At 40.7% G+C, this 25,214-nt stretch overlaps 1 protein-coding gene across 2 annotated transcripts in view; it reads right to left on the reverse strand.

The window, feature by feature from the left end:
* Positions 1–25,214, reverse strand: part of GRID2 (glutamate ionotropic receptor delta type subunit 2) — a 724,654-nt gene that overhangs the window by 322,356 nt on the left and 377,084 nt on the right. For both annotated transcript variants that reach the window (XM_068270973.1, XM_068270982.1), the window contains exon 7: positions 19,613–19,714. In XM_068270973.1, coding sequence (XP_068127074.1) covers positions 19,613–19,714 — 102 coding nt within the window. The remainder of the gene's footprint in view (positions 1–19,612; positions 19,715–25,214) is intronic.

A 25,214-nucleotide genomic window follows, 5' to 3' on the forward strand; every position in this document is an offset into this window, starting at 1 on the left:
CATTTTAAGCTCACTCCAACCTGAATTATCGCAAATTCTTTCTGTTTTAAGAAAGGAAACTTTTGTTTTTCTTACACTGTCAATGGCAGGGTTCTTAAACTTTGCACAGTTGGTCACTGGGTGACTGGGATTAATATTCAGAAAAGTGGGTGGAGCCTACAAAAGCTAATCAAAATTCACCTATTGATTTTCAAAGGAGTGGAGCCACAGCCAATTAGATTTATTTCATTTCAATGCCAATTATTGATGCCAAAGACCGCAAAGCTCACAAACTAGGTCATCCTTGAGTAATTGTGTGTTAGGATTAGAAAAAGTGGGCAGAGCTAACACTAGCCAATTACATACCCGGGCAACGTACCAAGGCTCCAGAACTTGTTAATATACATACAGTTTAATTGCCAATATAGAGATCATTGGGGAGTGGAGACACACCTGTCTACCTCCATTCCATAATTGCCGGCTAATTCCATTGAAAAGATTACTTCAGTTCCTGTTGTGCCATATGGACAGGAAGTCAGGGGAACCTTGTAAAATGCTGTAAAATAACCATGCTCATTTTGTACAGTACAATCTAGTGTTTATGAAATAAGCTATGCTTAGTTTGTAGTACTACTGTGTTACCGAGTTATTTTTATTATTGTTACTTCAGATGGGTGGTGACTGTGGGATTGTTGGTAGCTTTGTTTAGCTTGCACAGACAATACCCACAGTAAGGTAAGTCTGTGTAGAAGTTACTATAAATGGATAACCTGTAAGAAAGGGGAGGGGTGGCATGGGGGAGAGAGATGTGTTGGGGTTGTTGCTGTGTTAATATGCTGTATTTGATGGAGTTGAATGAAATAAATTGATGTTAGAACCCGAGATTGAATATTTTTATTTGCTGGCTGTTGGCGCACTGACATTTATCTCAATAGGGGCAGCTGGGAGATGAAAATAGGACCTGACAAGCTGTTTTCATGTAGTGTGGCAGCAAAGAGTTCTCTTCCCCCACCTGGGTAAACTACCTGCATTTTGATCATGGTTTATTTTTAAAATATTTAAAAGTAACTCACACTTGTAAGCCCTGTAACATCATATAACATCAAGAAGAGTGTAAGTCCAGCCTTAGGCTTAATGGATGTGTCTAGGTAGTTAGGACTAATTTTTTTAAACCAGGCACATAAATTACTGTTTACTTTTGGCTGTAAAAAAGCTCATGTTGTATGAATTTATTTTATATAATTTTTACAGAAATAAACTCATATTAACTAGATCAACTAGCACTATAATATATCTTGAAATTCCATACAGTATACCAGATTTATTATCTTGAATCTGAATGTGAATTTGAACATTTCCCCACCAAGCATTGCAGCTCTTCCCATGATGAGCTTCATTTGTCTCCTTTAATATATCTTATTCCATTGTGTGAATGTCCCTTTACTGTTAGTGGCAGCTCATTTTCAGATCTTGGTGATCTGCCATTTTGAATTACATCATGTTTACAGCCTAATTAGGAAGCATAAAACAATGGAAGATCGGAAAATGTCAGCCTCAAAGAATATAATGATAACTGAAGTAAACCTGAATTTTATTCCATTCCCTGGGCCTTTTTTCCTTGCTTGAAGTAGCATTTATAATATGTTTTAATATTTCAATATTTAGACCATGAACAAGTAATTTTACAAGTCAGTATAATAAATACTTGAATGATAGATCTATTTTTCTTTTTTGCTTTCACATTGCTTTGACAAAAAGAAATGTATGTGTGTGTTTTTAGTACATGTTAAATTCCACCAATTCTTACTTTTCTGTACTTTTATACAGCTGAGATTTTTTTTGTGTAAGCAAATGACCTTCATGATATCATAACACAATCACCCTTGGTCAAAGGTTATTAGCTATAAAACATTATCAAAGCTATTTTTGGGATCTGGAGCTGTTGCTGATTGTAAGTCCTTTTCTCCTTTTCTCCTCTTCTCCTTTTTTGAGATACATACATGTGAAATTGTGTTGTGTTGATCTTAGAACTATACCTTAATTCCCAGTTTTGACAATTTAATGAACTAATTCTCCAACCCAACTAACACTGCTCCCCCAAGCCAATTCTCTATAATAATCTGCGGTGTCAACATCTTCAGGGGGATACATAAGTCCAGCATGGGTACACTGTCATGATCTTTTGATCCTCTTTAGGTTATGTTGCATTCTATATCTTGACCCCCCCCTCCCCTCCCCAATCATATTAAAGCAGCCCCTGTGCCACTATGTTGGACCATCCACCATTTCACAAGTCATAGCCATGTCAGTAAAAATACCAGGGGAGTTCAGTGATTGTTGATGATGATGTTCCTTTTGATGATAAAGGGAAGATGTGAGTGGTGTGACCACAATGTGACCAAAAAAATACAGTTTCCAGTGTTCAAAAGCTGAGTCAAATGAGGACAGAAGCCCGAGCATGACAACATTTTGGGGATGCATGTGAGAATAATGGAGGGAGATTTGGGGTAGGAGGACCACTTTAGGATTAATTGGTGGGGAATAAGGCAAAGAGGTACATAAAAAAATAGCTAAGCTGGGCTTTGAAGTGTGGTAACATTAATTGCTTGTGAGTTTATTGAAGGTTTTCTTTGTTTACTTGAACTACACAACAATCTTTGACTGCTATTGGGGATGAAGGCTTTTGGGTAAAAATTAAATGTTGTATGATCATTTATCAATATGCCATAGCTGCACTGTAGTTAAAGAGGAACTAGTGTAATAGTTCCTCTTTAACTACAGTAGTAGTTAATAGTGTAATAAAAATAGTGTAATAAAAAAAGTGCTTCATTTTTACAATAATTATGTATAAATGATTTAGTCAGTGTTTGCTCATTGTAAAATCTTTCCTCTCCCTGATTTACATTCTGACATTTATTACATGGTGACATTTTTACTGTGGGCAGGTTATGTAGCTGCTGCTAGCTGTTTTGTCCGTTGGAGACAGCTGTAAACAGCTATTTCCTGTCTGTGAACCTTGTTACATTGTGGCAAACTGTCAACAGTACCGCGGTCCTCAGAGCTTCTTGTGGGAGGGGTTTCACCACAATATCAGTCATACAGCGCCCCCTGATGGTCTGTTTGTGAAAAGCAATAGATTTCTCATGTAAAAGGGGGTATCAGCTACTGATTGGGATAAAGTTAAATTCTTGGCTGGAGTTTCTCTTTAAGCTGTGCTCCTTTCCTTTCATGTCCATTCATATGTTTAATTGTAATGAGAGATGGATCGGGATTCCCCTCCTGAAAGTACATGAATATTCAGACCTGAAACACTTGGAAGAACTACTAGGGCTACTGTAAATGTATTTTGATGTTGAAGTTGATTGCAAGTCAGCTACAGTTTGAACAGTTTTTCCAGGTGCACACAAACCCATGACTCAAATTCAAATTTAGGTTGGCTTCAAAAAGTGACCTGAATTCAACAGTCCATGTGGTCCACTTTGTATGAGACTTTTTTTTTTACAAATTGCTATTAAAGGTAAAGCATGGATGAATATATATGACTGTTCAGTGTGGTAAAATCAACAGAAGCCCGAAACTCATCATGACCAGTCTTGTATTGCAAGTATGTTTCTGGTGCTGCAGCACCATGAATTAGTAATTGATTTTGTTTATGAACAAACACAGCTAACCCTATACATAATCTCTGCATTTATTATATCTTTTACAGCATAAATATCTAAAATGTCTCCTAAAAGTATGAGTTTGCATTTTCATTTGGACATTTATCCCATGGTATATACAGTACTCGGTAATATTTAAGTATTTGTCCTATAAGAAACAGAGAGGTCATTTTTTTTCTGGCCCTGTCAGTTACTGCTATCCTTTTATACAACACAGTGATTTTTTTTTTAAAGAACTTTATTATAGGTTTTCAGATACAGAGTACTAAGGGTACGAAAAATGAAAAGAAGATAATACTGCAGAGTTAAAAGATCATGGACAGCATGATTTGTGAAAGGTTCTCAAGCAGTTTTGTACTGTACACAATAAAACACATTTATAATTATAAGTTGAGCTACACAATAAAGACCATTTTCCAAAGAATGCAGAAGCTTACAATCATTTGTAGGTGTCAAAAGTCTTACTATACATGGATGTGTATTTAAGGGTCTTAAACTGAACAAAAAGGCTTTGCAAAGGTAAAAAAAAGCAATAAAATGGGCAGTAAATGTAGTGAGGAAGGATGCTGGCAGAGCATTACAGGCTGGGTGAGAAGAGGGGAGAAAAAGCAAAGGAAATAAATAAGTGGTTGAGGTGGGTAGTGAAACTAAGGTAACAGAAAAGGACATCTGTAGTTTGATTACATTAGTGTTTTTATTAGTTTTAGAAATATTTTATTAAATAGCTGTAATTCAAATCATTTAAAAGGTTGTATCTGTAGCTTAACCTCCTGGGGGATACAATAATATCGGCAGGGGGCGGCGCAGCACATTTTTTTTTAATTATTATTTTTTTTAATCATGTAGCTAGCCTAGCGCTAGCTACATGATAGCCGCTGTGCAGCGGCATCCCCCCACCCCCTCTGATCGCCTCCGGCAATCAAAGCAAACAGGAAATCCCGTTCAGAACGGGATTTCCTGTTTGGCTTCCCCGTCGCCATGGCGACGATCGGGATGACGTCAGAGGGAGTCCCGATCCACCCCTCAGCGCTGCCTGGCACTGATTGGCCAGGCTGCGCACGGGGTCTTGGGGGGGGGAGCGGCGTGGCACGGCGGGTAGCGGCGAATCAGCGTGGAGCGGCGGCGATCGGTATATACATGCAGCTAGCACTTTGCTAGCTGCGTGTATATACCGATCGCCGCCGCTCCACGCTGCTCCAACAACAAAAAAATTATGTAAATCGGCCCACCAGGGCCTGAGAAATCCTCTGTGGCGGCTTACCCCGAGCTCAGCTCGGGATTATCCCCCAGAGGGTTAACAACCTCAGTAGAGTCCCCCATTTTTACTAACAGAACTCTGAGCTCCAGTGGTCCCCAAAATGTTTCAGAATCTTTTGGTATGAGGGATTTGGGGACACATCCTGATCTTACAGAAGACTGCCTCTGCCTGTCCTGCACTCTGGGAAATCACAAAGTCTTTAGTTCCAATTCTCATAGAAGCGTGTTTCTGATTGGTTCTCATTATCCACAGTGCAAACTGTTGAAGAATGTAAAGTGTATCTGTGCAGTGCTACATTGGCTATCAATCATAAAGCAATACCGTATGCAGTAATGCAGAAAAAAGCTGACTTTACTCAGTACTTAGCAAAATGTCAATTCATAAAGGCTGTTACGGCATGTAAAGCTGAAATTCCCTAGCAGTGAGGTAAATTACTGACTTGTGCGGTAATTACCTCAACAAATGTCAGTAAATGTAAATTCATAAAGATTAGAGCAGGCGGTAATGGCAGGGAACACACTGCCTGCTTTGAAGAGGTGATAAGAGAGCGATAAGACCGAAGTTAATGGAGACTCACGAGCAGAAGCAGTGAGATCTCCCCAGGCAGCAGCAGCGAGAGCGGAACAAACAAGGCTTCCCCTGAATACTTTAGGTTGTATGTTTAACCTCTTAGGTTCCTGCTTTTAAGATGGGTAATTCACATCACAAAGCCTGCCATGTGTAAAGTTTCTTGAAGTTCTTCTACGCTGTGGCAATTAAATAGATAGTTAAGAAAGACTAATAGAAAGGGAAGTTGAGGATGCCTCTTTTATTGTAATGCTGTCTCTGCAAAGCAATTTAGGAGGTGCTAACGCAGGGCATATACTCCAAGCAACAACAAACCTCTTAGAAAAATATCAAAAACTTTTATTTATTATCAAAATATCAGTGAAATACACACATATGTAAAAATAACATTAAAATTCAAAAGAAACAGCCCAATGGCTGTCAACACACCACCATTCATACCACATATGCACTAAAACATTCACACCTGGCCACCTGGTTCTGATGATAGCAATTGCTCAATTAGGTATATTTTCAAAATTCCTCAGATAGAGAAATCTAGTATGATGGCTTATGAGATGAACAGTCAATGAAAGCAGGGCAAAGTCCAGCAAAGCACAGCAGCCATATAGGCAGGGAGGAAAAATATGTATATATAGGGCAAATCACTCTATTTGTCCTTAAGATCTAGCACAGAGTTCAGAGCAGGTATCAGCAGCAAGCTGCGAGCAAAAGCAAAAGCAAAAGCACAGCACAGCAAAGTCCATCAGAGGACAAACAGGAGCGACAGACACTGCATGCAGCCAACATATGGAATTATGGATGAATATGTAGCATATTCCAAGCTGTCAAGAATATTGCATACAGTACTATATACAGGGTATCACGTCAGCTCCAATCGATGTGTGCGATGAATAAATCCAGTGTAAGATGCAGCTCAACTCTGTGGACATAAGCAGACTCCCTGTACCCTACCAAAGGGTGCTTGTACAAAGTGCATAGACAGAGGTCCCGCTTCCAGGCTGAAGGAGCATGATGGATGAAGGCAAGATCCAACCAGGATTGATGGCAGTCAGGTAGTGCACAGTGGCACGAGCCGGCAGGTGCGGACAGCCTCAGGACGCCAAGCCATGCTGTCCTGACATGTTTCGCCGGACTTCCGGCTTTCTCAAAGGGGGCGTGGCACAGTCAACTCACTCATCCCCACACAAATCTAAAATACTAGAGCCTGCCAATCGGTGCCCGTGGCGCCCGCCCCACACGGCCCAATCCCCCAGAGGGGGAGGGAGAGAGGCATAAGGCTTCATCCACTTAGGAGCCGGGGGGGGGCGGGCGCAGCAGCCGCCGACGGCGTGGCCAAGCAAACGCACGCCTTAGAGCACGCAGCCACACGTACACTCCCACAGCCCCTCCCACACAAAGGAGGGGGTAAGATGTCAGAAGAAGGATGTGGGACTAAGAGGCCCAGCCAACCTAGTAAGGGGGAGTGAAAATGCAATACTGCCGCCCAAAAACGGCGAATTAAATGCTCGATCGACAAAAATAAAGAAAAAATTATAAACAATGAGATATATAAACATAAATTAATGGTGAATTATGAAACCCCAGTGACTAGATAATAGAGAACTATATCAAAGGAGAGAAAACAATCTCCATATACATTTCAACAAGAAATCAATATTTCTTTAATATACAAAGAAGCCTCAACACCCTCATGTGTAGAGTACTGGGAAGCAATTGTAAGGGGATGCTGCACCAACACACACCGGTATGTCTTGCCGGTATAGTCTTGCCGACATAGAACGCCCCGCAGGGGCATGTCAGAAGATACACCACCAGCACCGTACCACAATTAACAAAGTGTGATAAGTTCCAACGCCTCCCATTAGGAAGCGTTACTGTTTTTCCAACCCAAATGTACCGGCACATAGTGCAGCCCCCGCACGTATACGTGCCCAAGGCTTTACAATGTTGATGTACAGTGTTAGTCCCATGAAAATGGCTCCCAACTAATTTGTCCCGTAAGGACGGTGTCCGACGAAATACAACTTGTGGTTTATCAGGGACAATCTTGGCAAGTTTCGGATCATTTGTCAAAATATGCCAATGACGATCCATTATCTGTTGAATTGATGTATGCTGCACACAGAATTGAGTACAAAATCTGAGCTCTTCCGATCCGCGTTTCGCACCCCCGGACGACCCGAGTAGAGTGTCCCTGCTGCTCATATGGGCCCGTTGATAGGCCCGTTTCAGATGTTTATCTTGATAACCCCGTGCATGGAAACGTGCCCTGAGGTCATCTGCCTCCCTCTTAAAATCAACAGTCTGTGAGCAATTACGCCTTAGGCGAAGGTATTGGCCCGTAGGGATCCCCCTAATCGTGTGACTAGGGTGGAAGCTATCGGCCTGTAACTACGAGTTAGTTGAAGTATCCTTACGGTAACGTTTGGTAAAGAGGTACCCCAGTTCATCAATGCCAACCTTAATGTGCAAAAATGGGATACTCAATGCATCCCATTGCAGAGTGAATCTTAAATTGCGATCATTCGCGTTCAAACGAATAACGAATTCTTGCAACAGGTCCACTCCTCCCGTCCAAAGAACGAAGATGTTGTCAATGTACCTGTGCCACATCAAAACGTGACACAGGTACATCGAAAGTCCATCATCGGAAAAAACATCACGTTCCCACGCCCCGAGGTACAGGTTTGCGTACAACGGAGCACAAGTAGTGCCCATCGCCGCACCCTGCACCCTGAGGTAGTGGGACTCTTCAAAAACAAAAATATTATTGTGCAACAAAAAACGTAGGAGGGATGAGAGAAAGAGATTGTGAGGCACATGTTGTATCCCTAGTTCACTAAGGAACAAATCAACAGCATCAATCCCCGAACTGTGCGGGATGCTCGAATATAGGGCCTCCACATCGAGGGCCACAAGCAACGTTCCTACGGGCACCTGCATCCTATCCAGAATCTGGAGGAGATGCAGAGTGTCCCGAGTGTAAGAAGGAAGGGACCTAATGCTGTAATGCTGTCTCTGCACAGAAAATAGGAATGTAACAATGTTGTAACAATGTTACCGATACTGGAAAGAGTATAGTATAGAGACCGCTCAACTTCAGGTAGGAACAGTGCCTGGGCTAGGATTGCCAATCGGGTAGTAGAACAAAGATAGAGATGCCCGCACAATGTCCATTCAAAGTCACAAATTCTTTATTGTAGACAAATCCAAGCTTTAAAAGACATCAGACAACTGACATGTTTCCGACCGGCATGGTCCCTAATCTAATGATTAAGGACCATGCCGGTCGGAAACATGTCAGTTGTCTGATGTCTTTTAAAGCTTGGATACGTCTTCAATAAAGAATTTGTGACTTTGAATGGACATTGTGCGGGCATCTCTATCAATGTTACCGACAGTTGGGCTTCAGTAAAACACCGCACTTCTATCGGAGCTGTGAAAATGTTTATGAATTAGCTCACAACAGTCTAAAATACAGAATGTGGTATCTTCCTGACTTTTTTACCGCACATGCTTTTATGAATGACAGCCAATATGATACATCAGGGTCTCTCAAACTTGGCAGCTACATTTAAAATTCACTGTTACTATTTTAAATAAAAAAAAGACTGCAGACCTGGTACAGGTATAATTAATGTGTCACTCCATGCATAAACTCACATTTCCATGTAGAGGAAAAACAAATGTGTGCACACACACGCACGCATGCGCAGCATGTGTACTGCACCATATATATAGACACAATGGCATACTTATACACAAAAACAGCAAAATGTTGACAGCGTGTGTGTGCCCCCTCCCCAACACACCAGTATTAGGCAGCCAGATGTTCCCTTAGTATTAAGTAGCTCTCCAGTATTAGTATGCAGAGGTACCCTCCAGTGTATAGGTAGCCTGAAGTTAGCTGAAGTTCTCCCAGTTTATAAAGCACCCACAGTATAGGTAGCCAAAATTAGCCTCAGTATAGATATCCAGAAGAGCACCCCAGTATAGGTAACCAGAAGTACATGTCCCCCCTCCCCCGTGTAGGTAGCCAACAGTATTAGTTAGCAACTCCCATTATAAGTAGCCACAGGGGGACTACAGTATAGGTAGCCAAAAGTAGTCCACTCTCCCAGTTTAGATATCCAGATGTGACCCCCAATAGACAGAGGAGCACCCCAATATAGGTAGCTAGAAGTAGTCCCACCACAATATAGATAATCTGATTTGCCATTTCTAAACATGCTGCACTGCAAATTTACTATCTAGTTGGGACCATCATCAAGTCATTCCACAGTTATTCTCACAGTATCTTTATCAATTAGGGCTTATTCAAACTGGGCAATGCATGCATGAATGTGATTTTGTGCATGTGTTACAATGAATGGAAGTGCACGCTAAACGTCGCATAGAGTATAATGGTGCTGCTTTGCGCGCAGGACCTTGTGCGCAATTTAAACTTATCTAAACTTATCACGCCTAAACTTATCACACCTAAACTGAGTTTAGGTGTGATAAGGGGCTTTTCACCAGCGTGGTGCAATGGTGATCATGCCTAAAGTCTTTTAGGCGTGATAACTGGGTTATCACCGCTTTGTGAATCGAGCCCACTGTGCGCAATGCATCATAACGGACAACACAGCATATACGTGTGAATAAGCCCTTAGCAATGTGAATTTGCAAGTATTAAATTCATTGTCTATCTGCTTTGTCTCTTCCACATGATCTCACCATACCCTCCCACTTTCCCAGGTCCTAGTTTAAAATTTCCTCCAACCTTCTTTCCATCTTTTTCTCTAAGGGCAGCTGGGAAAGTTCTACTGTAGTTTACGAGGCCAAATTAAACATAGTCTCAGCTCTCAAAGAACCCAAACCCTTTCCACCCACACTAAAAGGGAAAAAAATTAAATGCACAGGCAAAAGGAAAAAATGTATACATTTTCACACAAGTACTTTAGGGACAAAATTAGCAGCCTTCCTATATGCCCGAGTAAATGACCCCCACTTATTGTCTTTTAATATGTATATATATATATATATATATATAGATAGATAGATAGATAGATAGATAGATAGATAGATAGATAGATAGATAGATACAGTAGGATGCAAAAGTTTGGGCAATCTTGTTAATTGTCATGATTTTCCTGTATAAATCATTGGTTGTTACAATAAAAAATGTCAGTTAAATATATCATGTAGGAAACACACACAGTGACATTTGAAAAGTGAAGTTTATTGGATTTACAGAACGTGCGCAATAATTGTTTAAATATAATTAGGCAGGTGCATAAATCTGGGCACTGTTGTCATTTTCTTGATTCCAAAAGCTTTAAAACTAATTATTGGAACTCAAATTGACTTGGTAAGCTCAGTGACCCCTGACCTACATACACAGGTGAATCCAATGATGAGATAGAGTATTTAAGGGGGTAAATTGTAAGTTTCTCTCCACTTTTCATTTTCTCTGAAGAGCAGCAACATGAGGGTCTCAAAACAACTCTCAAATGACCCGAAGACAAAGATTGGTTAACCATCATGGTTTAGGGGAAGGATACAGAAAGCTGTCTCAGAGATTTCATCTGTCTGTTTCCACAGTTAGGAACATATTGAGGAAATGGAAGACCACAGGCTCAGTTCAAGTTAAGGCTTGAAGTGGCAGACCAAGAAAAATTTCGGATAAACAGAAGTGACAAATGGTGAGAACAGTCAGAGTCAACCCACAGACCAGCACCAAAGACCTACAACATCATCTTGCTGCAGATGGAGTCACTGTGTATCGTTCAAACATTTGGCGCAGTTTACACAAGGAGATACTGTATGCGAGAGTGATACAGAGGAAGCCTTTTCTCCACTCACAGCACAAACAGAGCCGTTTGAGGTATGCTAAAGCACATTTGAACAAGCCAGCTTCATTTTGGAAACTAACATTGCGTTATTTGGGCATAACAAGGGGCGTTATGCATGGAGGGAAAAACAACACCTGCTGCCTACAGTAAAATATGGTGGGGGTTCCATCATGCTGTGGGGCTGTGTGGCCAGTGCAGGGACTGGGAATCTAGTCAAAGTTGAGGGACGCATGTATCCTACTCAGTATCAGCAGATTCTGGAGACCAGTGTCCAGGAATCAGTGACAAAGCTGAAGCTGCGCTGGGGCTGGATCTTTGAACAAGACAACAAACCTAAACACTGCTTAAAATCCACTAAGACATTCATGCAGAGGAACAAGTACATGTTCTGGAATGGCCATCTCAGTCCCCAGACCTGAATATAATTAAAAATCTGTACTGTGAGTTAAAGAGAGCTGTCTATGCTCGGAAGCCATCAAACCTGAATGAACTAGAGATGTTTTGTAAAGAGGAATGGTCCAAAATACCTTCAACCAGAATCCAGACTTTCATTGGAACCTACAGGAAGCATTTAGAGGCTGTAATTTCTGCAAAAGGAAGATCTACTAAATATTGATTTCATTTCTTTTTTGTGGTGCCCAAAATTTATGCACCTGCCTAATTTTGTTTAACCCTCTGGGCGATACAATTATATCGCCCAGGAGGTGGCGCAGCACTATTTTTTTATTTTTTTTATTTTTTAAATCATGTAGCGAGCCCAGGGCTCGCTACATGATAGCCACAGCGCAGCGGCATCCCCCCACCCACTCCGATTGCCTTCGGCGATCAGAGTAAGCAGGAAATCCCGTTCAGAACGGGATTTCCTGCTGGGCTTCCCTAGTCGCCATGGCGACGGGGCGGGATGACGTCACCGACGTCATGGACGTCGTGACGTCATAGGGAGTTCCGATCCACCCCTCAGCGCTGCCTGGCACTGATTGGCCAGGCTGCGCAAGGGGTTGGGGAGGGGGGGGCTGCGCGGAACGGCGGGTAGCGGCGGATCGGCGGCGAGCGGCGGCGATCGGAAGTTACACGCAGCTAGCAAAGTGCTAGCTGCGTGTAACAAAAAAAAAATTATGCAAATCGGCCCAGCGGGGCCTGAGAAATCCTCCTGCGCGACATACCCCGAGCTCAGCTCGGGATTATCGCTCAGGAGGTTAAACAATTATTGTGCACTTTCTGTAAATCCAATAAACTTAATTTCACTTCTCAAATATCACTGTGTGTGTGTCTCCTATATGATATATTTAACTGACATTTTATATTGTAACAACCAACGATTTATACAGGAAAATCATGACGATTAACAAGGTTGCCCAAACTTTCGCATCCCACTGTGTGTGTGTGTGTGTGTGTGTGTGTATCTATCTCTCTCTCTCTCTCTCAAGTTATTTTGATGATTTTGGTGCTATTTCTATTATTTGTGCTGTGCATGCTTCTTGCTTGGATCTTTTGTCCAGTGTGCTCTCTCCGTTAAGAGCCTTTCCAAATCAAGCTGGGATTGCCTTAAAAGCTCATTGACTGCTGTGCAAAAGATGGCACAATACAAGAACTACTGCCTGTAATCATATAAAAATATGGCGATAATCATGAACAATGTTTTGTTTGCTCAGCAAGATAAGATGTTAATTGCTCTCGAAAAAAATATTTTATTGCTTGTGTTGTCCATATTTGAGTAATCCATAAATGTTAGTGCCTACGCTTTCTAAATTCATTACAAGATCTATAAATATTTATTAATCACTGATAAAATCCATTTTAATGTAAAATGGTGCATCTAATCAAGTTTATAGTTTGTGAAGTGTGTCATTTAGCATTATTTAGTTCATAAAGTGTGCTTTTCCATTTGATATGTTTTTGTATATTTCATTAAAACACATTTTCTGTGAATGCTAATTAACACTACTTAAAAGCTAAATTATCATTAAGGCATATTACAATGGTAATTAGTGTTCTGATGTATTGCCTGCATGGGTGAGAAGGGGTTAAAGAACGTTTAAAGGGGGGCATGCAATTTTTTTTACGAACGTAGCTTCCCCATCCAAAGCTTCCATTAACCCCTTCTCAACTATGCAGAGCAGACTAATATAGCCAGTATGGCAGAGTCAACATGCATGGGGCTTGGTAATACTAACTACACCAGCCCACATGGTACATGATATGGGGGGACTCTGTAAGAGAAGGGTGAGAAAGACTCCCTCTCTCCCACACGGCCCTTGTTCATATCATGGACAAGGGGCTCAACCCAACTCTGGTGCCCAGGAATAGGGATGAGCTTCTGAATTCTACGGAAGTTTCGGGTCTAAAATCAACTTTAGGAGGTGGAAATCAGTAATCAGAAAATTGGAATGCTGAGGAATTCCACAGAATACAGAGTACCAAGACTCAAAATGTTTTGGCCAATCACAAGAACCGGAAGTATTGGGCCAATCAGAGAATCGGTATTATACTGCAGAAATCGGATTTCTGTAAAATACCGCATTACCAAGACTCTGAATTTTTAGGTCAATCACAAGACTCGGTATTGGGCCAGTCAGAGTGTAAGTAAATCAAAATTCCATGGAATACAGAGTACTGAGAATTTTTTTTGACCATCCACAAGACTCAGAGTATTAGGCCAATCAGTGAACATCAGTGACTTTGGAAGTGTATCACGGTTGCCAATTGGAAATTTATCTGACAGTGGAATTTATTTTGATGGTGCCCAAATTACTGATTGAGCGCCGCTATAGCTGTAATTCACATTATGGCCTATGGCGGCGCCCGGTGCACCCACATTTCCAGCGCTGTTTTTGCCTGTCTTACTTTAATGACCATATTTTACAAACACACATGTAGGCATGTTATCCAGTGCATATATGTACCACACATCAATTAGGCTCAGTACTGAACTCCTGGAAAAATAAGTTAATATGTGTTGCTGCATTCAAGTTAACAATACTTTAAATTTACAAATTGAGGCAAAGTTTATAGGATTAATTTATCCAGTGATTATATATTATGGTCTAGAACTACAGGGAGAAAAGGTATTTTACTTTTCAAGTATGAAAGCCTCTGTAGTAGAAAAATATCTTGTCTTACACTTCTAGAACTGACATAGTTTTGTAAAAGTGTAATGCAAAATGTATTGCTACAGCTGTCTGTCAGTAGAGTCAGATTAGAGATTTCTATTTTTTACAGGGCTTGTTCTTTTGGATCTGAACAAGTGTGATGATTTCACTTTATCATTCCTGCCCTGGACCTTCAGCTTTCTCAGATGAACATCGTTCGTTTTATTGTCTGTCGGAGGAAAACTTAAACATGACTTCATCACAATCTTCAAAACCTGAGACATACAGAGAAGCATTTAAACAGGCCAGGAAACAAGTGCTGTTAGCTTGCAAAGTAAAAATGTACCTTTATAGCCACAGTTCCCAAAAATGTGATTGGAGGGAAATAAGAGCATAGAAAAAATACTTTGCCAACTACTAAACCAGTGTAACGATTGGTGTAGCAACACAGACGTCTGATTATGTGTGATCTGCAGAATCACCAATAATACAAACGCTATACCTGATTATGTGGTGATCTGCAGAATCACCAATAAGTATAGCTAGCAGAATAGCAAGGTGTATAGTGCTTGGTGCAACAGTAACTGAATAGTTTAACTAGACCTCACCAGAGGAGCTGGTGGGCACTATTGGTACAGTAACTGAATAGTTTTGCTAAACCTCACCTGAGGAGCTGGTGGGTACTATAGTACACAGTAATAGAATAGTGGACTAGATCTCACCAGAGGAGCTGATGAGTACTAGCAAAGAGCACCTCACCAGTGACAGGGCTCACTGGTGAGTAGAATGGTCAGACAGGCTAGGATCAGTAACAGGCAGGCAGGTACAGTACAAAATCGACAGGCAAGAGAGTAGTGAGATATCAGGCAGAGTTCAGCAACAGAGTCAGATGGGCAGAAGTACAGAAACGATAAGCAAGAGCAGGGTCAGAGGATAGCCAGAGTCATACACAGGATATCAAATATACAATAATACAATAATCCTAGTCTTGTGTGAAGTCCCTGGTTTCCTCCCAGATCAAAGCACATCGGATACTATCTAAGGTCTGAGCACTAACACATAGGTATTCGCAACAGCAGAGAGGTTGCAAATGAAGACTGAAGGCTTTTGAAGCAGAGGAGACCCCACGGCCACGCCCACCACCAATCAGCCAATCCGGAGCGCCGTGAGTCTCCTCTGATGTCAGCCGACTGGCTGGTCAGCTGACGCGCCTCCTCACCGCATAAAGGTCCTGTCTCTGCGCGCGCGCGCGCAATACAGCAACCCTATGAGCAATGGACAACCCCGTCCTCGGCGTACTAGATGCCAGAGGAATGGGCGAAGTCCCAGAGCAGGGAAGCAAGGCGGCTGCGAAAACACCCTGTGTGCCCGCAGCCGCTGCTTCCGTGGATGTTACAACAAGTTTTTTTTGGGAGTTGGGGCATATGAAATATTGCATGGGTGGAAGGAAGAGCAGATTCTATTAAATATCAGCAAATGCTGGACGCCGATGCTGATCAGTCATCATGTACTGAACGTCACTGAGGCAGTCAAAACCAGCACATAAAGTACTGCAAGTCACCACGCCTTACTGAAGCCTGAATTCAGTCTTCATTCTCTATAGCATACACGTCAAACTGTTTTATTTTAAAACAATAATGGCTGAAAATTGAGAAATAGTGATTTTTTTCTTATTATTCCCGTTAAATGCATTTAGAATAAAATAATTCTTAGCATAAGGTACTACCCAAAGAAAGCCTAATTGGTGGTGGAAAAATAAGATATAGATTATTGTGTTGAGATAAGTAGTAATAAAGTTATTGGCAAATGAAAGGGAGGAGCGCTGAAAGGTGAAAATTTCTCTGGTCCTTAAAGGGACACTTAAGTCAAACAAAAAATGAGTTTTACTCACCTAGGGCTTCCAATAGCCCCCTGCAGCTGTCCGGTGCCCTCGCTGTCTCCCTCCGATCCTCCTGGCACCGCCAGCAGCCACTTCCTGTTTCGGTGACAGGAGCTGAAAGGCTGGGGACACGAGTGATTCTTCGCATTCCCAGACACATTAGCACCCTCTATGCTGCTATATGGTATATGATAAATGCTATAGCAGCATAGATGACACTATTGTGGCCAGTGATTGCGAAGAATCACTCGCGTCCCCAGCCTGTCAGCTCCTGTCACCGAAACAGGAAGTGGCTGCCGGCGGGGCCAGGAGGATCGGAGGGAGATGGCGAGGGCAACGGACAGCTGCAGCGGGCTATTGGAGGCCCCAGGTGAGTAAAACTCATTTTTTTTGTTTGACTTAAGTGTCCCTTTAAGAAGAAAAAAACGTTAGTGGTGGAGTGGTTAATTAAATGTAGGGATACCATGATTTGCAAATAATCACATTTTAGTTTTATTTATATTTTACAAAGCTTTAACTTTTTTTTGTATGATGTTCTTTTTATATTGTTAAACTATAAAGCTGTAAAATTACTGTATATTATCAAGTACAATGAAAACAATCTCAATTGTCTTCCCTTTCTAAAAAAAAAAATGTATTTAGTGAGTAAAAGTGGTTTTGAGAAAAAAAGTGTGGAATTAAACTGTAAGGCCACGTTCACAGTGGTGCATTGTATTGCGGTGTAATGGCTGCTTTGTAACACAGCTTACATCACCTATTCATTGTTCACAGTGCAGCAGGTGCACTGCAGTATAGTAGTCTGTGGTAAGGTAATGCGCGTTAACAGTAAAAGTGAAGCATACATTTCATTGACTGTAGGCTTCAGTGTACCCGACGCAAAGTGGGCAAATCTTTGCCAGGGTAATGCACTTTCCTAGCTTTGCTACACATACAATTCATTATCTCATAAGTTTATTTTTGCTTAAGGTTTGCTTTAAGTATGGCTCTATTTGGTTGCTACACCTCTCTCTAAATTCTGCCATCTCAAACTACAAGCAAGGATTCTGAAATGACTTGCAATTTTATTTCTCAGACTTGCTATTAAAGAAAAGTTTAGCGGTAAAGACACATCTCCCAATTTGGCAACCAGATATCATTTGGCTGCAAATGTATTTGAATTACATTTCCCAAGATACTTTTCTCCCCCACAAACAAATGTGTGGAAAATAAGAAGGGGCAGCTTAGTTGTAATTATGCTATTTTTTTCCACAGCAACATCTAAATCAAGTGTTTGAGGTGCCAAAAGCTGTTATACACACATCAATGTGAACAGAACAAACTAGTTTACTTTTTGTCCTCTCTGAAATGGAGCCACATTGATAAAACCTTTATTTCATGGGAAATGCCACATTGATCTAATATCGGCAAAAGGAGGCTTGATTCCACTGCATTGACTTTGCTCAGCAGTCTTCATTAAGCAGTGACTTTTTAAAATCCTTTTCATCCACACAGAGTCAATAACCTATTAATGTGTGTGGGAAGAAAGGAGAAGTAATTGTGTAAGGAAATAAGAAAAATAAACAAGGAGCTGAAGCCAAGGTATGAGCAGTGAAAAACATCTTTTGGAATGGTAGGCAATCATGTCGTTCTGAAATTCCTCTCATAAATAGTTTTTACAGGCTGAGCTGCAAAGTGTAAATCACAAGATGCTTTCATCTTCTCTGAAGAAATCCCCCATGGCAAAATAACAGCATATGACTTCAAATAAACATTTATATTATTCCATAAAGCCATGTAAATGGTTTATCTTAAAAAATATCCCAACTAAGCAGAGCATTATCTATGTATTTACCTATATCTAACCTACTGGTATCTATCTATCTATCTATCTATCTATCTATCTATCTATCTATCTATCTATCCAGACTACACTGAATAGTCCACATTTCACTTTCTTGTTTAGTTATAGTGCTGGGACAAAACCAGCCTCCTGTACAATTTCCCTCCCTCTTTCTCTTTGTCCTGATCTTTTCCCCATTCACTTATTTCCATCTTGGCTAGAGCAGCTTTTATGTCTTCTATGTCTCTCATGGTATCCCCCTCCTCCTGGCTGTGTACAATCTGCCTTTCATTATACTTTTAGGCATTCTTCCCTCCTCCGTTCTCTCAGTGTATCTCAAGCATCTCTGATGTCCTTTGCTTTTATATACCCATAATTTTGTTTCTCTCTTTTATATCCACTAGTCCAATGTTATAGCATTTTCTCCTGATAATAATTTCCTTTACTGGTTCAGTTATTCTCCCTAGTAATGTTCTGTCAACTATTCTGGGGAAAAATGAGAGACAAGACAAGACCAGACAAATAACATTTATATCGCGTTTTTCTCCTGGCAGACTCAAAGCGCCAGTGCTGCAGCCACTAGGGCATGCTCTATAGGCAGTAGCAGTGTTAGGGAGACTTGCCAAAGGTCTCCTACTGAATAGGTGCTGGCTTACTGAACAGGCAGAGCCGAGATTCGAACCCTGGTCTCCTGCGTCAGAGGCAGAGCCCTTAACCATTACACCACCCAGCCACCCCACACATGCAGAAGTTGACTATGTAAAGCTTATGCAGACCAAGGTGAGTTTTGGACTAACCCCAATGGCTAATCCTTTACCGATAATATATATGCAATCATTTTAATTTTTCTTCTACATTGTAAGTATTTTTCTGCTTCATCAAAATATTTCAGAATTTGCCGTAAAGTATCATCTCCTAGATATTAGGCATTTTATTGATCTTATTACGCACTGATATAATAAGATAGAGTTCTATAATATCTTTTTTATGCAATGTAAAACTGTAATGCATGGACAATAACTGAGATTTTTAAGTGAACCCCCAGACAAAAATATCTTTCATGTGGATGACATTTTTACTTTAACTACAGCAATAGTTTCATAACCATATTTTTCCGAAAGGTTGTGCTGGAACTGCTTGCCAGCAGTGTCTCAATCAGTATGGAGACCTCAGATTTTCTGATATGACTTAAATCTAGTCTCAATCTAAAGCCTGGCACACAGATCCAATTTTGATTTTACCACTTTGGTGTAGTATGAGAGTTTACCTACACAATCTGCTCATAGTATTCAAAATCTGCATTACATACAGTAGCTGCATTACATACAGTAGCTGCATTACATAGGACAGTGTCATGAGGGCAGTACAGAAGTCTTAAACTGGACGAGAGAAAGCATAATGCATATGTAAAACAGTGTTTGCACATCCATATTTTTTCACTCTTTAAGTTCATGTCAGGCCCATACTCAACGGAAAACAAGTTATTCCTTAAGTAATTACGAGTTTTTAAAAGATTCCTTACCAGCACTGCGGCCACTCGGAGCACCACTCCTCGCATATTGTTCTCTAACTTCCTGTCTGTCAAGGATCCATTCAGACCAGTAACAGGGTTCCACGATCCAAGCTGGGATGATAATAAAACACTTGTCAGGTTTAAAGCTAATTGATTTGGTAACGGAAGGAAATAACATTAATAAAGGATTATACGCTGACACATTAAGTGCTAGTGAACGGAAACATCCACAAAAAATTGCTCCAAATACATCATGTTGCAATACCTCAGTGAACAACAACGCTTTAAATATTGAATCGGCTAGAATAAAATAAATATTCTGAGTAATGAAGAATTCAAAGGATTTCCTGTGGCCTCGTCACTACTGTGTGATTCATCTCTATTGTATGATTCCTTTTGTACTGAACAAGGCGCTTGAATGTGTGTATGCAGAACTATTTTTGGCACCTATTCTGTCTGAACCAGAAGTCATACAGCACATCCACTCACAATGCAGCACAATCTACAAAATGAAGACGCTTTTTTGTACAAATGTGTAGTTTTCATCTTTTTTGTGTATCATTTTGTATGAGTCAGGTTGAATCAGAAAGTAGCATGTTTTGATTATGAAGTTTGGTAGACACAGTTACTGTGCAATTTTTACTACATACAACAGTGAAAGGGACATGGGGTTGATCTACTAATGTAGGGTAAAATTAATATTAGCACATGAGTAATGTGCATAACATGAGTTGCATTATGTGCACTATGCTTGGTATGTTTTGAAAAGACAAAAATGAAACTGAGAGCCCAATATGGTGCAGTATGTCAGGATCAAACGGAAATGAATAAAAACAAACAATAGATGTACTCACAAGTCTGGGTTACCGCAAAGGCAACTACTGGAACAGCAGGTGGGGATGATTAGGACCTGACCCCACTCAGGTATTAAAAATGTACTCTCTGTAGGTAGAAGAAAGTTGGGGATACACCCAACCACCAAGGGTGGACTAATCAGCAGCAAAAACAAGGATAACAGAGGCGCCAACAAGAATAAAATAATTAAAATCCGGAGGAGGGATGCAAGTGAACTCACCTCCCTCAGGTAAAAAACAGACCAGCCAATAAGCCGTTAACTAATACCAGTATTATTTATTGGGGACTTTCCAGGTATGCAACGCGTTTCACGGGCAAAACTCCTGCTTTATTAGGCAATCAAGTTTGGAGAAACACAGCAGTAGGTCTAGCTCAGGGTCAAGCGCCTCTCTCTCTTATTGGCTGGTCTGTTTTTTACCTGAGGGAGGTGAGTCCACCTGCATCCCTCCTTTTAAGCTGATTTTAATTATTTTATTCTTGTTGGCGCCTCTGTTATCCTTGTTTTTGATGCTTGCTATGTTGCTTGCAAAACCAACAGGATAACTGTTGTGTGTGATTTGCGCATGGCCATTTTACCATACATTAATTAATCAACCACATGGTATTTTCGCTATGGGGTGCCTGTAGTGGGTATCAAATATTTCTCATTCTGCTACTGAATGGGTGCCTTTTTGGGATGGGGATTGGTCAAAAGAGAATGCGCAAAACTGGTGCATGTGTGAACATCAAGCATTAGAACTTTCTCGTTGAAACTATGGCAGACCTCTAAATGTCACATGTACTTTATCTTCTTGTGAATATATACAACCTTTGCCTCTGTGCTGACAATCTGTCAGCATCCTCCAGCACTTAGACTTCCATTACTGTTTTACTCTTAAAATCTCTCTTTGATTGAAACAGGGTGCATACCTGCCTTGTTCCAAAAGAGAAGGTACTTGCAATTATTCCTCTTCTGATGACCTAGATGTTACATCACAGTGCATCACTTTAAGGCAGTGAGTGAATATTCAGATCATTATTTGATATTCCTGAAAAGCCAGGCATAAATCCAGAACCATGACTTATAGCACACTTACGTAGCCTGCATACAGCTGGTTTAGGCTTCATCAGTGTAAGCAGGGCCCATGACACCAGGCGACGCCGCTTTCTCAAGTGGCGTCATGCATGAGGCGACATATCGCCCACCCTTCTCGCTCCCAGCCACCACTGGTTTCAGGCGGCTGCCTCCTGCAGCAGGACAGGCTCAACGGGTCCCCCTCGCCTGTCCTGCGTGCAGTAGACCTCATATCCGCGTGACCTGCAGTGGCTCCCTTAGCAGCACGTATACCAGAAGTACTTACTTCCAGGATATGTGCTGCTATAGGAGGCGCTGCGGGGGCCAGGGGAACCTACCTCGCTAACCTATACTGCGGAAATTATACTACCTGTATTGGGGGCAACTATACTAACTACCTATACTGGGGGCAAATATACTACCTATACTGGGGGCAACTATACTAGCTACCTATACTGGGGCAACTATACTGCCTATACTGGGGTAACTGTACTACCTATACTGGGGGCAACTATACTAGCAACGCATACTAGTGCAACTATACTACCTATAATGAGGTCAACAATACTAACTACCTATACTGGGGCAACTATACTAACTATACCGGGGACAACTATACTAGCTACCTATACTAAGGCAACTATACTACCTATACTGGGGCAATGATACTGGCTACCTATACAGGGGCAACAATATTGGCTACTTAGACTGGGGAAACTATATTAGTTACCTATACTGGTGGAAACTATACCTGGCTACCCTATACAGGGGCCACCTATACCCGGCTAACTACCTACCTATACTGAGGGTGAAAATTTTCGGGTGCTGTGAGATCATTCCAAATCAGGGGAAGGGGAAGTTGGGGGGGACATCCTCACAAGTTGGCCTCATGCAGCAAAAAGTCTAGGACCAGCCCTGAGTGTAAGGTATGGATTAATAAGGCTGTATCTTTATATGAATATGACTTGATGAGAGCTGCATTGCAGGTATTCAGTTAACGTATGCAGATCAAGAATTATTAGGATTTTTGGATAGGGCTCAAGGAAACCTAAAGTCTCCCTACTGAAAACTCTATGCTAGGTACAATTTTGCTTTCCTAATTTAAAGCAGAAGGTATTTGTAGGTATTGAAATGCACAAAAAACGTATATCAAATCTCCACCTTGTCTATCTTGTTCTTCCATGATAAGTCACTGGTACCTACAGTATATCTTACCTCTAAGTGAAGTTTTATAAACCTAAACTGAAAGCTCATTTCCAGGCAGAAACAAACCTTAAAAGTTAAAAAATTGACCTGCTGTTCATTGTTAAAGGGACTCCGAGCAGTGCAGAAATTACTTGCTTGTATTACACAGGATGACTTTTCCCCAAAGTCGGCAGCTGAATGGAGCTGCCGACTTTGGGGAAAAGTCGTCCTGTGTAATACAAGTAACTATGGAAAGATGCATACCATTTTGAAGCTCTCTTTCTCCTCTTTCCAACGACACATAAACCGCTGCCCTACACCTTTTAGTTTTCGTTATTTTTGCAATCAAAACCGCATTTGCCGTGATTTCGAGCGCGAAAATAGCGAAAACTAAAAGGCGTAGGGCGGCAGTTTATATATTGTTGGAAAGAGGAGAAAGAGAGCTTTAAAATGGCATGCATCTTTCCATAGATACTGCACTGCCCGGAGTCCCTTTAAGTGTCAAAGTTGACAAAAAAAAGGTATACATTTGACCATCTTGCTAAAGCCAAATTATCCTGGGTGGGGAAAAATAGCTGCATTTAAAATGCAAGTTCTCCCTAAAATAGCCTATATAATCTTACCCCTCCTAAATCACTAGGAGGTGTAGGACTACCATGTCTCAAAGCATATTATTAGGCTACGTCGTTAGACATTTCTAGCGGTGGAATAATTTCTCTGATAAACTATGGTGACAGATTGAGTGAGATGTTATATGACGTCCTATATCAGAGCTCAGAACGCAGCAACTATACTCCTACCTGATACCTATGCTTCTAAACATGATGTGATACAAGCAACAGTTTTAGCATGGCATCTACTCTTAAAGAGGAACTCCAGGGAAAATAATGTAATAAAAAAGTGCTTAATTTTTACAATAATTATGTATAAATGATTTAGTCAGTGTTCTCCCATTGTAAAATCCTTTAAATCCCTGATTTACATTCTGACATTTATTACATGGTGACATTTTTACTGTTTGAAGGTGATGTAGCTGCTGCATGTTTTTTTGGCAGTTGGAAACAGCTGTAAACAGCTATTTCCCACAATGCAGCAAGGTTCACAGACAGGAAACTGTCAAGAGTACGTACTCAGAATTTCTTTGTGGGAGGGGTTTCACCACAATATCAGCCATACAGCGCCCCCTGGTGGTCTGTTTGTGAAAAGGAATAGATTTCTCATGTAAAATGGGGTATCAGCTACTGATTGGGTTAAAGTTCAATTCTTGGTCGGAGTTTCTCTTTAAATTTCCTCTTAATTGCTTACCAATAGTTATCTCTGATCTCAATCTCTCTAGATGGACTAGTAGAGGTATACATTTAGTTAATGACATATTTGACACACAAGGGCTTGTATCCTTTGAAACTCCCGTGAAGCAATATAAACCAATTACCACTTGTACAGAAATGATTTTACCCCAATATGAACTATTCAGGATTCCTTGCATATTACAAGGCAATATACTATTTCATGGTAAAATACTCTGATTTATGTGGGTATTATGATACATTGCACAACCCTTCAGCAATAAAATAAATTATAGATGAGAAAGAACACTGGGAACATGTCATATTTAGCTGCATCTTCACATTACATTAATTCTGTATTTCATTTTCAGAAACACAAGAAAATCACATTAGAACATAGATCTAATTAGCACTTTAGAATTTTTTTGAAAATCTAATTACAGAAAAAAAAATAACTGTTACAAAATATGAAACTGTGTCAAGTTACAGGAGTTCTTCTCTAAAAGCAGCACAAATCAATGTTTAACCATTATCTGTGCTCTCGATGAGCTGTTATCCTTTATTAATCCTTCTCCTGATGTTACTCTTATGGTCAAGCATGGAGCACTGTGCACAACTCAACAGCGGTCTGCAATAAAGGGATATCCAATGAGGGTGAAATACTAATTAGTAATTATATGAGACTCATTAATTCAAATATGCTTGAAAATATAGTTCATCTTCCTCATTATTGTTTGTACGTAATTATTCAGATTTCCAGGGCAATGAGATATAGTAATAGCATTGACAAGAACTGCTTGTAAGCAGATATTACACATTGCTGAGAAAAAAACAGCCACTGAACGAGAATTTATGGTGCATTGCGACAATCCACAGCAAGCAGATGTTCACTAAAGATTACTTATGTGCTGCCCAGTAAATTCATTCAACACATGTAACCTATGAAGCCTTGCTCAATTGACAAATTTGCTATACCCCTCTGTGCTTAATGAGGCCCGTACTTTGTCATATAGTGAACTTCCTAAATAATCATATTTTGTCCAAAACTAGGGTTTACCCTTCAACACCTGACTTTTATAATGGCAAAACAAAGAATGTCCTGCCAAGTACTTTTTTTTCTCTCAGCGCTTTTGCCAGAAGGTTTTAAAACAACAGACATAATGAGAATGTAGTTCACGCATGATACATGATATATATATATATAATGCACATACATGTACATATATTATGC

The sequence above is a fragment of the Hyperolius riggenbachi genome, chromosome 1, assembly GCF_040937935.1.
Source record: "Hyperolius riggenbachi isolate aHypRig1 chromosome 1, aHypRig1.pri, whole genome shotgun sequence".
Lineage (NCBI taxonomy): Eukaryota > Metazoa > Chordata > Amphibia > Anura > Hyperoliidae > Hyperolius > Hyperolius riggenbachi.